This window comes from Myodes glareolus, chromosome 4, assembly GCF_982192425.1.
Source record: "Myodes glareolus chromosome 4, mMyoGla1.1, whole genome shotgun sequence".
Classification (NCBI taxonomy): domain Eukaryota; kingdom Metazoa; phylum Chordata; class Mammalia; order Rodentia; family Cricetidae; genus Myodes; species Myodes glareolus.
Genome location: NC_142029.1, coordinates 10,124,350 through 10,137,405, shown reverse-complemented (window position 1 = coordinate 10,137,405; position 13,056 = coordinate 10,124,350). Strand labels below are relative to the sequence as shown.

The 13,056-nt window shown below is 48.2% G+C and overlaps 1 protein-coding gene across 1 annotated transcript in view; it reads left to right on the top strand.

Annotated features, from left to right (window-relative positions):
• Glb1 (galactosidase beta 1) overlaps window positions 1-13,056 on the top strand; it is a 75,147-nt gene that overhangs the window by 47,908 nt on the left and 14,183 nt on the right. Inside the window, exons 12-15 of the mRNA XM_085688991.2 lie at window positions 2,116-2,205; window positions 4,923-5,039; window positions 7,380-7,511; window positions 11,999-12,253. Of these exons, the coding sequence (XP_085545117.2) occupies window positions 2,116-2,205; window positions 4,923-5,039; window positions 7,380-7,511; window positions 11,999-12,253 (594 nt within the window). The remainder of the gene's footprint in view (window positions 1-2,115; window positions 2,206-4,922; window positions 5,040-7,379; window positions 7,512-11,998; window positions 12,254-13,056) is intronic.

The following is a 13,056-nucleotide window of genomic DNA, read 5'->3' as shown; positions in this document are numbered from 1 at the left end:
GGAAACTGAGGCAGGAGGATTGCTGTTATGTTCGAGACCAACCTGTGCTACATAGTTGAGTTTGAGGTTAGCCTGGGCTATAGAGAAAGATTCTCTCTTCAGACAAGAAGGCGATGGGGAGCAGATGTGTTGGCACATGCTTGGGAGTAGGAGATAGGAGGGTCAGATGTTCATGGTCATCATTTTGGCTAAATAGAGAGTTCCAGCCTGGGCTACAAAGGACACTTGCTGGCTAATGAACTCAAAACAAAGCACAAAAGATGATGGAAGGGAAGGAAATATGTGGAGAGCAGTATCCGATTTATACAAAACGTAGTGTATAGGATTACATTCTTCATTTAAGGTTTTGTGTGCGCGTGCACGCACGCATGCAATAGAGAGAGAGAGAGAGAGAGAGAGAGAGAGAGAGAGAGAGAGAGAGAACATGCATTTGCTCTGACACTCGTGGAGGTCAGAGAGCAACTCTCAGGAGCCATCCCACAGGCTCCTGCCACCCAAGCTTGGAAGAGTGAAGCCACCGTGCAGCAGGTGGTGTGTGACGTGGTGGCAGATCTAATCTTAGAGTCATTTGCCTCTCACTGCTATCTTTGCCGCAGGCTTCTTCCTCACTTGAAAACCTGCCGTAATGCTTTGCAGAGCTGCAACCTCACATCTTGGGTACCATTCGTTTTGAAGCCTTCTTAGATAGATAGCTCTGAGCTGTATTTCTGAATGGGTGCGCGTCGGACTCTTTTTAAGACTGCCGTCATTTTCATTTTCATCAAGAGTTAGGAGCAGGGCCTACGGAGGTGGCTCAGCAGTTAAGAATACCGACTACTCTTGTTTTTTTAAGTTTAGTTTATTTTGTTTGAGATAGATTTTTCTCTACTCAGTTTTGGGTGTCCTGGGTCTCAGTATCTAGACCAGGCCTCAAAGTCACATTTGCCTGTCTCTCAAGTGCTAGGACTAAAGATGTGCACCACCATGCCCATATTTGACTACTGTTCCAGAGGATCCGGGTTCCATTCCTAGCACCTACACAGCAGCTAACTCCAGTTCCAGGATCTAATGCCCTCTTCTGGTCTCCTTGGGCACTGCACACACCAGTGCACAGACACACAGGCAGGCAAAACACCAGTGCACAGACACACAGGTAAGCAAAACACCCACATACACAAGAGAAAAAAGGAAAGAGTGAGGAGCAATTAGAATATAGTGATACCCACCTTTAATCCCAGCACTAGGGAGACAGAGCCAGGTGGATCTCTGCGTTTGAGAACAGCCAGGGCTACATACTAAGACCCTGCCTCTAAATAAATAAATATAAATAAATGTATGTTAAGAACACGGCCTGGGATTGTAACACAATGGTAGAAAACTTGCTTGTCCACCTCGTGGGAAACCCTAGATTCGGCCCTCAACACTGCATAAGATCATAATAGTAAGAAATAAAAGTTGTGTATTAGCTCAATGAGTGGAGGGCCTGTTTGGCATACATGAGGCCCTGAGTTTGTACTCCAGCATTCCAATGTAAGATGGGTGTGGTGACCCCAGCACTTGGAGGATCAAGGTCATCCTTGGCCTCTTAGCAAACTTGAGGCCTACCCATTCCCACTCCTTTGACCTTCATATGTGTGCTGTGGCACACACAAACACACTCACACACACACGTATATACACACCAACAAAGTAAGTAAATAAGTGTGGTAATAATACACATGAGACTCAGAAAAGGGGGGAGGGTGAGAGAAGAAAAGAAGGAGTGGGGTGAAATCAAAGGCAATTGAGAGGGCTGGAGAGATGGCTCAGAGGTTAAGAGCATTGCCTGCTCTTCCAAAGGTCCTGAGTTCAGTTCCCAGCAACCACATGGTGGCTCACAACCATCTGTAATGAGGTCTGGTGCCCTCTTCTGGCCTACAGGTACACACACACACACAGAATATTGTATACATAATAAATAAATAAATATTTTTAAAAACCCATGAATTTTTTTTATTAAAAAAAAAAGGCGATTGAGAAGCCAGCAGAACTTGGGCAATCGAGGCTTATCTCAGTGTCTTTGATAATTCAGACTAATGTTGCCCTTGCTCACTGACGACACGACATGACACAGAGTCTGTTTTTGCTTCTTTTCAGTTCAAGGCGGTGGCTGAAGCTCTGGACATCCTGTGTCCCAACGGACCTGTAAAAAGCCTCTATCCCTTGACGTTCACCCAGGTAAAACAGGTAGGTCTCCCAGGGAGCACTTTGGGTTCTCCTGGCAACACAGGTGTTTCCTAATCACTTCCTCGGCATCGATAATTAGATACTGCAAAATGGCTTGTTTGGGAAGATGCTTGCCTGCTGTGAGCAAGGCCTTGGATTTGATCCCCAGCACCGCATAAACCGGGTATAGTGGTGTGCCTATAATTCCAGCCCTTGGGAGGTGGAGGCAGGAGGATCAAAAGTTCAAGGTCACTTCCAGCTACATAGTATTTAAGGCCATCCTGTACTATATGAAACCCTGTCTCAAAAAAAAAAAATTCACTTAAATTTTCCTTCTTAGAGGCTCTTTTCCTGCCTTGGAAAAAAGACCGTACGTGTGCTCTGTGCCTGATTTCCTGGTGCTCCCTTGCTCTCTAGAAGTTTCTCTCTACTTTTTATTTTATGAGATTTTGCCCTAACCACTTTTAATCTGATTCTTCAGTTAGGAGTAGCCTTTCCTCCTTAGTATGTCTATGTAGTGAACTGCTTTTTCCTTTTAAGCATCTGTCTGTCTGTCTGTCTATCTGCCTCTGTATGTGTGTATCTCTCTATAATGACGGATTCCTCGGAGGCTGTGGACAGCCTGAGCTTCCAGGAAGGGAAGCTAAGTGTTCTCAGCAGACGTGGCTCAGGCAGCCCTGACAGGCACCCTGTGAACAAGTGGGCCCCACTTTTGCAGCCTGTGCACACATAGTTACGCGGGAAAGTATTGTATGGACTCGTCCTAGACCAAAACATGGAGGCCCAGACACCCACCCCGTTCCAGAGCTGTATACTGCAGGGGTTCAAAAGCAGAGCTGTGGGGCCGGTGGCTCCAGGGGGACTGTGGAGTGGCCCCTCTACAGCGTGTTGCAAAGGCCGGTCGAGTGCAGGGCTCAGACTCCTGGAACTAACTGAGACATTGGTTGAAGCGAGATGAGTATGGACAAAGCAACGGGAAGCAGATGCCAGGCTACCATTACATGTGCCAGGCTACCATTACATGTGCTGTCGTGTGCCGCCTTCTTCAGACTCCTCCAAAAGCCAGGAAGACTCAGGTGACCTAACTTCAGAGAATAGGGCTGAGATCCCAACTATGTGACCAAGTGTGGCAGGGGGCCAAATGGCCCATGGAATCACCATGACATCATCCCTGTGCCCCGCCCCACCCCGCCCCCATTAGGACACATCTCCTCCTCTGTGTCCACGTAACAGGTACTTTAATGACTCCAGCAAGGGAGGAATGGTCTGGGATCAGTCTGAACTCTTCAAAAAATATTGATACCGGTCTAGCCGAGCTGCCAAATATGGCATGTGAGAGGCATAGGCAAAAAGATAGAGAGCCGGAAGCCAGTCTGGTCTCCGGATTAGCCTCCAGAGTATGGTCCATCCTGGCCTGAGAAACAATTTATCTCAAAACAAAAACAAAAATGGGAAAATCCAACACAATAACAAAAATTCCTGTAATCTCATGCATTGGAGACCAGATTTAAAAAGAATTTAAGGGGCTGGAGAGATGGTTCAATAGTTAAGAATATTGACTGCTTTTCCAGAGGACCTGGGTTCAATTCCCAGTACCCACATGTCAGCTCACAACTGCCTGTAACTCCAGCTCCAAGGAATTCAAAGCCTCTGGCTTGCATTCATGAGCACATACCTGCACATGCATGCGCGCGCACACACACACACACACACATACACACATGTGCTGAGCATGGCATGATTATCACTTGTAACCAGGCCTACTGGCACACATATGCATGCCCAGCACTTGGGAGGTGGAAGCCAGGAGGATAGGAAGTTTTGGAATTGTCCATGGTTGTCTAGTAAGTGTGAGGACAGCCTAGGCTACCAGAGTCTTTGTCTTACAAATACTACTCCTGATTTGGTAACAGTACCCACCCCTATTCTCTCTTTCCTCTTTGCTTCAAATGGTTTCAGATTGAGTCTTGTTTTGTACCCTAAAGCAGATTTAGCCCAAGAACCTGGAGAATGTTTTACTTGAGCAGAACTCGGTGTTTGTCCTGTGCTTGGGGCTTTGCCTGGCTTAATTTTTTTTTTTTTTTACGTGTATGTACACTACTTGCCTTCCTGGTTCCTGCAGAGATAGAAAGAAGCCTTTAGATCCCCTGGAACTAGAGTTACAGCTTGTTGTGAACCCAGGTCCCCTGCAAGAGTCACAAGTTCTCTTGATTGCTGAGCCATCTCTCCAGACCATTTTTAATATTATTACCACACTTATTTACTTATTTTGTTGGTGTGTATATACGTGTGTGTGTGAGTGTGTTTGTGTGTGCCACAGCACACATATGAAGGTCAAAGGAGTGGGAATGGGTTCTCTCCTTCCACCATGTGGGTCCTGGGGATTGAACTCGGGTCATCAGGCTTGGTGGCAAGCGCCTTTACCCACCCTCCCCAACTCTTCACTGGTTTCTGAGTCAATACTAGTGATTTCTGTCATACAGGATGTGACTTCCCTAGGTCGCTCTAAGCAATGGCTTGACTTTTGTTGTCCTGTGTGGCAGAGAAGAGAGTTCCTGGCTGTTTAAATAGTTCGCCAAGATCAAAAAAGTCAGCTTGAGTTTGGCTGTGGGTGGGGGAAGAAGCTTTTCATTCCCTATGGTTTCCAGAAGGTTGCTTTTACCCAGATCAAGGGCAACTAGTTCTTAGTAGCTGAACTTTGAGAGTGAAACGTTTCTCTTCTCTCCTTTTCTACCCAGTATTTTGGGTATGTACTGTACCGAACAACACTTCCTGAAGATTGCAATGGCTCGATGCCCATCTTCTCTTCATCCTTCAGTGGTGTCCGCGATCGTGCGTACGTCTCTGTGGATGGGGTAAGCATTATCCTTGAGCTATACACCTAAGCCTTGACGGGTGGGTGGGGCCGGCTATACTTACTATCCTGGCATTTGAAGTTTTCCTCACGCCTCCAGTTTCAGCCTCTGTCCCTTGGCAGTGACCTTGCTTGCTGAGATGGCCCACGAGCTGCAGACTGTTCTCTGACATTCTGCTGTTCTCTGACATTCACACTCTAGGAAATGCGGGGCCTCCTGAACCCAAGGCCGCCTCTTCCCTGACTGAGCTCAGCATGTCACCCAGACTGCTTTTTAGGGGTCACATCCATGTCTGCCTGGTACCTGTCACCATACAAAGTGTGTTGAACTGGGTGTCTCCCCATAAATGAGATTTTTATAGTGTAAAGGTTTGCTCGTGACCATTGTAACTAAAGGTCACCGAGGACTTGATTTCACAGCCTAATGCAGGTGCATTTTTAAACACCCTTTCCATCAACAAGTGTGATAGCACGTGCCTGCTATCCCAGCTGTCAGAAGGTCACAATCGCAAGAGACCAGGCCAGCCGACATCTACGGGATGAACCAGGGTCTAAAAAACAACAACAAAGTTAAGTGCTGGGGCTTACAGGTTTGCACACCACATTCAGAGCAGTTTAAGGTAAAATACTTTCCTTCTCGCTGGGAAGACAGCTGGCCTTGCAGGCGAAACACTCAGACACATAAAATAAATAAAATAGTAATAATTAAAAAAAACCAGGTGTGGCAGCATGCAGTTATAACCTCAGTTCAGGGAGTCAGGGACAAGAGCATCCCCGTGGGAGCCCAGCCCGCCAGCCTGGTTTCCTTGGCAAGTTCCAGGTATGCAGTGGACCATTGCTGAGGAATGCCACCCAAAGTCATCCTCTGTCCTCTGCACACGTATACGTATGTGCTTTCTGTGAACACACACAGTGTTGGGGAGGGCTTTATTTTATAACCAACCAATTTGATTTCAGCGGGGACAAGCCCCTGAGATGTGACCCTGTGCCTGTCATTCCCTGGCCTTCAGTAGGAGTTGTGTCTTAGTGACCTGTAATCAGTGCAACCAATCTAAAAAAATAAACTCTTAAATTAGAGATGGGTTGGAGACTTAGCTCAGTGGGAGAGCGCTTGCCCAGCAAGTCCAAGGCCCTGGGCTCAGTCCTCAGTTCTGGAAAATTAGTTAAGTAATCAATTCAAATAAAAAAGTTAGGGATGTGTCATTGAGGAAATACCGTTATTCTCTGTGGTTAAGGCATCCTAGCAAGTGAGGTGAGCTGACTCCACCTAACTCCGATCTTATCTGTCTCCTGATTCTATCTGTTCTCTTCTTCACACCTAACTTGGGTTGTGAGATAATCGTGCAACAATTCTTCCGCACAAGAACACAACCCTGGAATGCCTCGTCTTTCTCAGTCCTTTAAAAAAAATAGAAGTGGGGGGCTGGAGAGATGGCTCAGAGGTTAAGAGCACTGACTGCTTTTTCAGCGGTTCTGAGTTCAATTCCCGGCAACCACATGGTGGCTCACAACCATCTGTAATGAGATCTGACACCCTCTTCTGGTGTGCAGGAAAACATGTTGTATATAACCAATAAATATAACCAATAAATAAATCTTAAAAAAAAAATAGAAGTGTAGGAAAGCCACACCTGAAAGCTTGGCATGTGAGATGTGGAGGCGAGAGAATCAGAAGTTCCCGGGAGGTATGGATTACAGAGAGCAAATTCAACCTGGGCTACTCAAGGCCCTCTCTCAAAAAACAAACAAACAAACAAAAAGAAATGAAATGAAATGAAGAAGGCCTACAAGATGGCTCAGCTGATAAAAGTGCTTGCTGTCAAGCCTGAGGACCTGAGTTCAATCCCCGGGACCCACGTGGTGGAAGGAGTTGTTTTCAAGTTGTCCTCTGACCTCCACATACAGCATGGTACACATATGTCTACACGCCTGTGCGTGTGCATACACACGCCCACATACAAATATTAAAAATGCATATGTGAAGCAAAAAGATGCCTGAACCTTAAGCACGGTGGTTCACACCTGTAAATCGTTTGTAGGATGGATTCACGAAGGTCTCAAGTTCTAGGCCAGCCTGGGCTATGTCATAAGACCTTGTTCCCCTTAGAAAGGCCTCTCACTCACCATAGCCCATTCTTAGGCAGAGTGTACCCAGAGCTGTGTGTGGCCGTTCTGCCCTTTGGGGAGAGTGATTGTCAACATGGCCTGCTGACCTGAGCATATCTGGACTCTCCTGTAAATCTGGTGACATTTCAGGACAGGGAAAGTGACAGATTAACTGTGCACACTGCTGCGTTTCTCTGCTCTTACCCTCCATTCAGCCTCTGGCTTCAACCCACAGGTCCCCCAAGGAATCCTTGATCGAGACCCTGAGACAACCCTGTACATTCAGGGGAAAGCTGGAGCCGTTCTGGACATTCTGGTGGAGAACATGGGGCGTGTGAACTATGGCAGATACATAAACGATTTCAAGGTAGGACACTTACATGAGGGATGAGTGTGAACTATGGCAGATACATAAACGATTTCAAGGTAGGACACTTACGTGAGGGATGAACCTGTGCCTGAATGGTTGGGAGGAGTTTTGTGCATGCCATCAGTACTCAAACATGCATCTTTGTATCCGTCTTCCATTATACAGAAACAAATTTTGAATAGTTTTTTTTTTCTTCCTTTCTTTTTTTTGGGGGGCGTGGGTAGGGAAGCAGTTTCTCTGTGTAGCCCTGGATATCCTGGAACTCACACTGTAGACCAGGCTAGCCTCCAACTCAGAGATCTGCCTGCCTCTGCCTCTGCCTCCAGAGTGCTGGGATTAAAAGCATGCACTACTGTGCCTGTTGACTTTGAATTTTTGCTTCTCCTGTCTCCATCTCCCAAGTGTTAGGACCACAGCTGCATCTTGTCTGTGAAATTCTGGGGATTGAATATGTGGCCTCTTGCACACTAGGCAAACACTCTAGCAGCCATTCCCCGGTCCTTCACATTTTGAGGTATGTGTGTGCATGCGTGCACACTTGCGTGTGTGTGTGTGTGTGTGTGTGTGTGTGTGTGTGTGTGTGTGAATAGCCACCGCAGAGCTGTCACGCCTCGCAGCAGCTCCCTTACAGAGCCCACACACTTCACTGAAGCTGCCGAGTGAAGCTCTCTGATTTGTTTGTCTAGAAGACGAACTTCTTGGAAGGGCTCCTTTCCTGCACAGACCATGAGAGCCTTGAGCTTTGTGAGCAGAATGCTCCCCTTGTGCCTGAGCTCAGCTCTTGTGGAGAGGAAACGGAAGCTGCTCCACCATGCTCTTCCTTTGCTTTGAAAACCCACCCAGCTCATCAGGGGCACTCCGGGCTCGGCTGAGCCAGCAGGGCGTTTGGTGGGCTCTAGTGTGCATGCTTGGACTGGTGGCCTGCAGCAAACCCGTGCTGTGCAAAGCCCTTCGCCCTTGGCCTGTTGATTGATTGGTCTCTGTCCTGTCACAGTGTGGCGTTCTAACCAATATCCCTAGATTATTAAGAAACTTTTTATTTAATTTGGGTTTTGGGTTTTTTTTTTTTTTTTAACTCATTTAAGGAAAAGTCTTTAAGCCCAGGCCGGGCTGGAAGTCATTGTGTAGGCGAGGACTCAAACTCCTGAGCCACCTGCCTCTACCTTTCAAGAACTGGGTTTATAGGCGTGGTCAACCATATCCAGTTTATGTAGGGCTGGGAAGCAAACTTAGGACAAGCAAGTCCTCTACCAGCTGAGCCACATCCCAGCCCAGGAAACTTTTTTTTTGCAGGGGCGGGAGGTTGCTAGGGTAGTCTGGAACTCACAGCAATCCAAATTCTGAGGTTACGGGGTCAACCACCACACCACCCAGTTTAAGAACATTTGTTACAGTTCTGTAGTGTCCCCAAGGTACTTCCAGGAGTACAAAACGGGGTACAGGCTGCTCTTCCCTGGAGAGAAGGCTCAGGCACTGCCAAGCCTCAGACAGGACAGGGATAGAGGTTCCTTCCTGACCATGTTTTTACTTTTTTTTTTTAACATGTATATGTGTGTGCTCATATGCAAGTATCTATGTATTTACATATGTATGGTCATATTTGTGTGTGCGAGCACACGTGCACATATGTGCCGTGTAAGGAACCGAGGTTAACACTGGACTTCTTTCTTAGTCTACCTCCTCTTGTACTGAACAGGGACTCTGAAGTGAGCCCAGAGCTCACATATCACCTAACCTAGTTAGCAGCTTGCCCTGGGGAATTCCCTGTCTCCTCCTGTGTGCTGGGATTACAGGCTGGCTGTCACTCCCAGCCAGCATGTATGTGGGTGCTGGGACCCGAGCTCCAGTGCTCACTCACACAGCAAGCACTTTACCCCCCACCCCAACCATTGCCCAGCTCCCTTCAGGACCTTCTTGTGGGCAGCAGAAGAGCCCTGGAGACGCATTGTTCAGACTTGGCTCCCTGGAAGCATCTCTTCCCATCCCTGCGTTCAGGCTGTAATCACTGACCTTGCTGACCGATTGCTGTGGGCCACATTGACTCATAGAGTGATTAGGGTCCTGCTGTGTGTGGTGTGTGGGTCCTGGCACACAGCCCCCAGCCTGATACCGACTGAATCACTACACAGGCAATCGAGACTGGCTATCAGATGGTATCCTTCAAAGATCCAGGATTCCGTTAGAGTGGAGAAGCTCCTCACGCAAGTAGAGAATGAGCTGGGGGGGGTGGCACTCACCTTTAATCCCAGCACTCAGGAGGCAGAGGCAGGCAGATCTCTGTGAGTTCGAGGCCAGCCTGGTCCATATAGTGAGTTCCAGGGCAATCAGGACTGTTACACAGAGAAACCCTGTCGGGGGGTGGGGGGGAGGAAGGCTAGAGAATGGATGAGACCTGGCAGATATGCACATACACACACTTGTGAGGAGACCAGCCTGGGCTACATAGCAAGATCCTGTCTCAGCACACAAGTGAGAAACTAGATGAGCTGCCGGGTGTGTCTGCAATCCCCATGCTCGAGAGGTTGAAGCAGGAGTGCATAGTGGGTTCCGAGATAGCTGGAACACATGGGCCGTTGTCTCAGTCACAGTGAAACAGTTAGGTACGTCGTGGTCCAAAGGTTCCATTTGATGGCTGTATCCAGGGATTTATGAGCCCCTGGCCTCTGTGGGACAGACAGGACAGCTTCCATCCTCTCTGCTGTTCATGTCATCATCATTGCCCCTTACATCCTTTTCTCTCTCTCTCTTTTTAATTTCTTTTAATTTTATTTTTTAAACAATCTTTTATTTTTATTTTACATACCAACCCCAGTTCCCTTTTCCCTCCTCCCGCTCCCCGCACCTTCTCCCCACCCCACCCCCACCCATTCCTCAGAGAGGGTGAAGCCTTGCATGGGGAGTCAACAAAGTCTGTCACATCACTTGAGGCCGGACCAAGGCCCTCCTCCCTGTATCTAGACTGAGCAAGGTCTCCCTCCATAGGGAATGGGCTCTAAAGAGCCATTTCATGTACTTGGGTACCAGTAGCCCCACAAACTGCCCAAGCCACACAAACTGTCTCCCACATTCAGAGGGCCTAGTTCAGTCCCATGCAGGTTCCCCCGCTGTCAGTCGGTGAGCTCCCATTAGTTCTGGTCAGCTGTTTCTGTGGGTTCCCCTTTTCTCAGTTCCACATATTTCCACAGGTATGGTCCACACAGCTGGGCAGGTGCTCAGACACTCAGGATCAGGGCTTGCTCCCTGGCTGGTGTGAGAAGCAGATGTTGACCCCCTACCTTCTGCATTGGGGTGAATGGTATTAGATTCCCCTCCTAATTCGTTCTCCTTTTCCTTGGTCTTCATTTTTTCCTTCCGATCTAGCAAATTATGAAGGCAGAGGCATTTGGGCTCAAGGGCTCCCTCAGAGGCACCTACTTGCCCTAGCGGCAGAAGTTAGGGTGACTTCATGGTGATCTGAGGTGAAGCCAGAGTGTAAGGAGGTTCCCTCTTCCCGACAAGTTGTTGTTACAGGAGCTGTAGGAGCCGGAGCGCAGCTGCCCGAAAAGTGGTAAGCTGGAACCAGACAATGGGCACTGAAAAGCAGAAAGATTTATTCAGGGTGGCTGTTTGGGAACAGGAATAAAGAAGTAACATCCCCTCTCTCACTCCACCCCAACACCATTCCGTCCTCGGGATCCTAATATGGGGCTTAGGTTTACGTAGAAGGCTAGGGATGCTCTAAACCGGCTGGCCAACCATGTGGCCCCGGCCATCATCGCCCCATCTCCAGCAGGACGCTCTGTTACTAGACAGCGCCTGGTGACCTCTTTTCCTGGGCAATAAGCTCCCGCTCTCTCTCAGGACAGCAGGCTTCAGGTTTTCTTTCTCCCAGCAGATTTTCAAGGAAATTCCAATTCTTAGGGGGTCCATTGTCTCAGTTCTCTTGACAGTCAAAGGGAGAGGCAGAAGTGTCTCTTTGGGCTGGAGAGGTGGTTCAGGGGTTAAGAACACTTGAGAAAGGTCCGAGTTTGGATCCAAGGACCCAAGTGCCTGTAACTCCAGCTCCAGGGGATTCAGTGCCAAGAGATGCCCTCTTCTGGCCTCCTCGGATACCCACGTGCATGTTTGATCACACACTCTCACACACAGCCCAGACACACACCACAAATAGAAGGATTTCCTTTTAGAGCCGGGCGATGGTGGCTCTCACCTTTAATCCCAGCATTCCTGAGGCAGACACAGACAGATCTCCGAGTCAGAAGCCAGCCTGGTTGACAGAACGGGTTCCAGGATAGCCAGGGCTGCACAGAGAAACCCATTCTGGGGGGAAAAATAAACTATCTGCATTCCTGCCAGGTTGTGACAGCACCTCCGGCCTGACCTGGGTCACCTGGCTGTACACACAACTGAGCCACACTTCCTGCTTCTTCCTCTCAGGAATTCAGTGAAACACATGAGTCCCTTCCTTCCCTGCTAGCTCATGGTTCTGTGTTTTTCCTTTACAGGGTTTGATTTCTAACATGACCCTCAACCTTAGTATCCTCACCAACTGGACAATCTTTCCCCTGGACACTGAGGCTGCAGTACACAGCCATCTTGGGGGCTGGGAAGCCCATGGTGAGGGCCGCCGTGATGGACACCTGACCTTCAGCTCTTCCAACTTCACGCTCCCCACTTTTTATGTGGGCAACTTCTCCATTCCCTCAGGCATCCCAGACCTGCCGCAGGACACCTTCATCCAGTTTCCTGGGTGGACCAAGGTATGTGTCTTCACGGAAAGAGGTTGAATCTGAGAAGGAACCTGAAGACTGTGTTGACAGGATACTGTGTGACAGTGGGAGGCTTCTCTGCTAGGTCACACTCAAGGACCAGGACTGTGGCAGACCTAAAGGGACCCAGTGTCCAGTGTGGAGGTATCCTTCTCTGTCCTGTTTCTTTGACTGATAACTTTCTTCAGTGAATGGTAGCTCACTCTCTTGTTTCCTCCAGGAGGAACTAGAGCTTATTTATTTTTATTTGTTTGTTTGTTTTAATCTCATTTATTTATGATGTGCATTTGCGTATGTGTTTATAGGCAACCGCTGAGGCATACATGTGGAGGTCAGAGCACAGCCCATGGGAGTCAACTCTCTTCTTCCACCATGTGGGTCCTGGGGATTGAACTCAGGTCATTAGACTTGCTGGCAGGCACCCTCAGCCATAGAGTCATCCATCGTACCATCCCCAGGATGCTGCTTATGAAGGGAACAGTTTGTCTACATAGGTTCTCCCGTAGTAGCTCAGGCTAGCCTTGAAGTTGCTACGTGGCCAAGAATGACCTTGAACTTCTGATGTTCCTGTCTCTATCTCAGGTGCACACTATCATACCTGGCTTTAAAAATGTTTACTTTTCAGCCGGGCATTGGTGGCACACACCTTTATCTCAGCACTGGAGGCAGAGACAGGCGGAGCTCTAAGTTCAAGGACAGCCTGGTCTACAAAGTGAGTTCCAGGACAGCCAGGGCTATGCAGAGAAATCCTGTTTTTTAGAAATAAAATAATAATAATAATAATAATAATAATA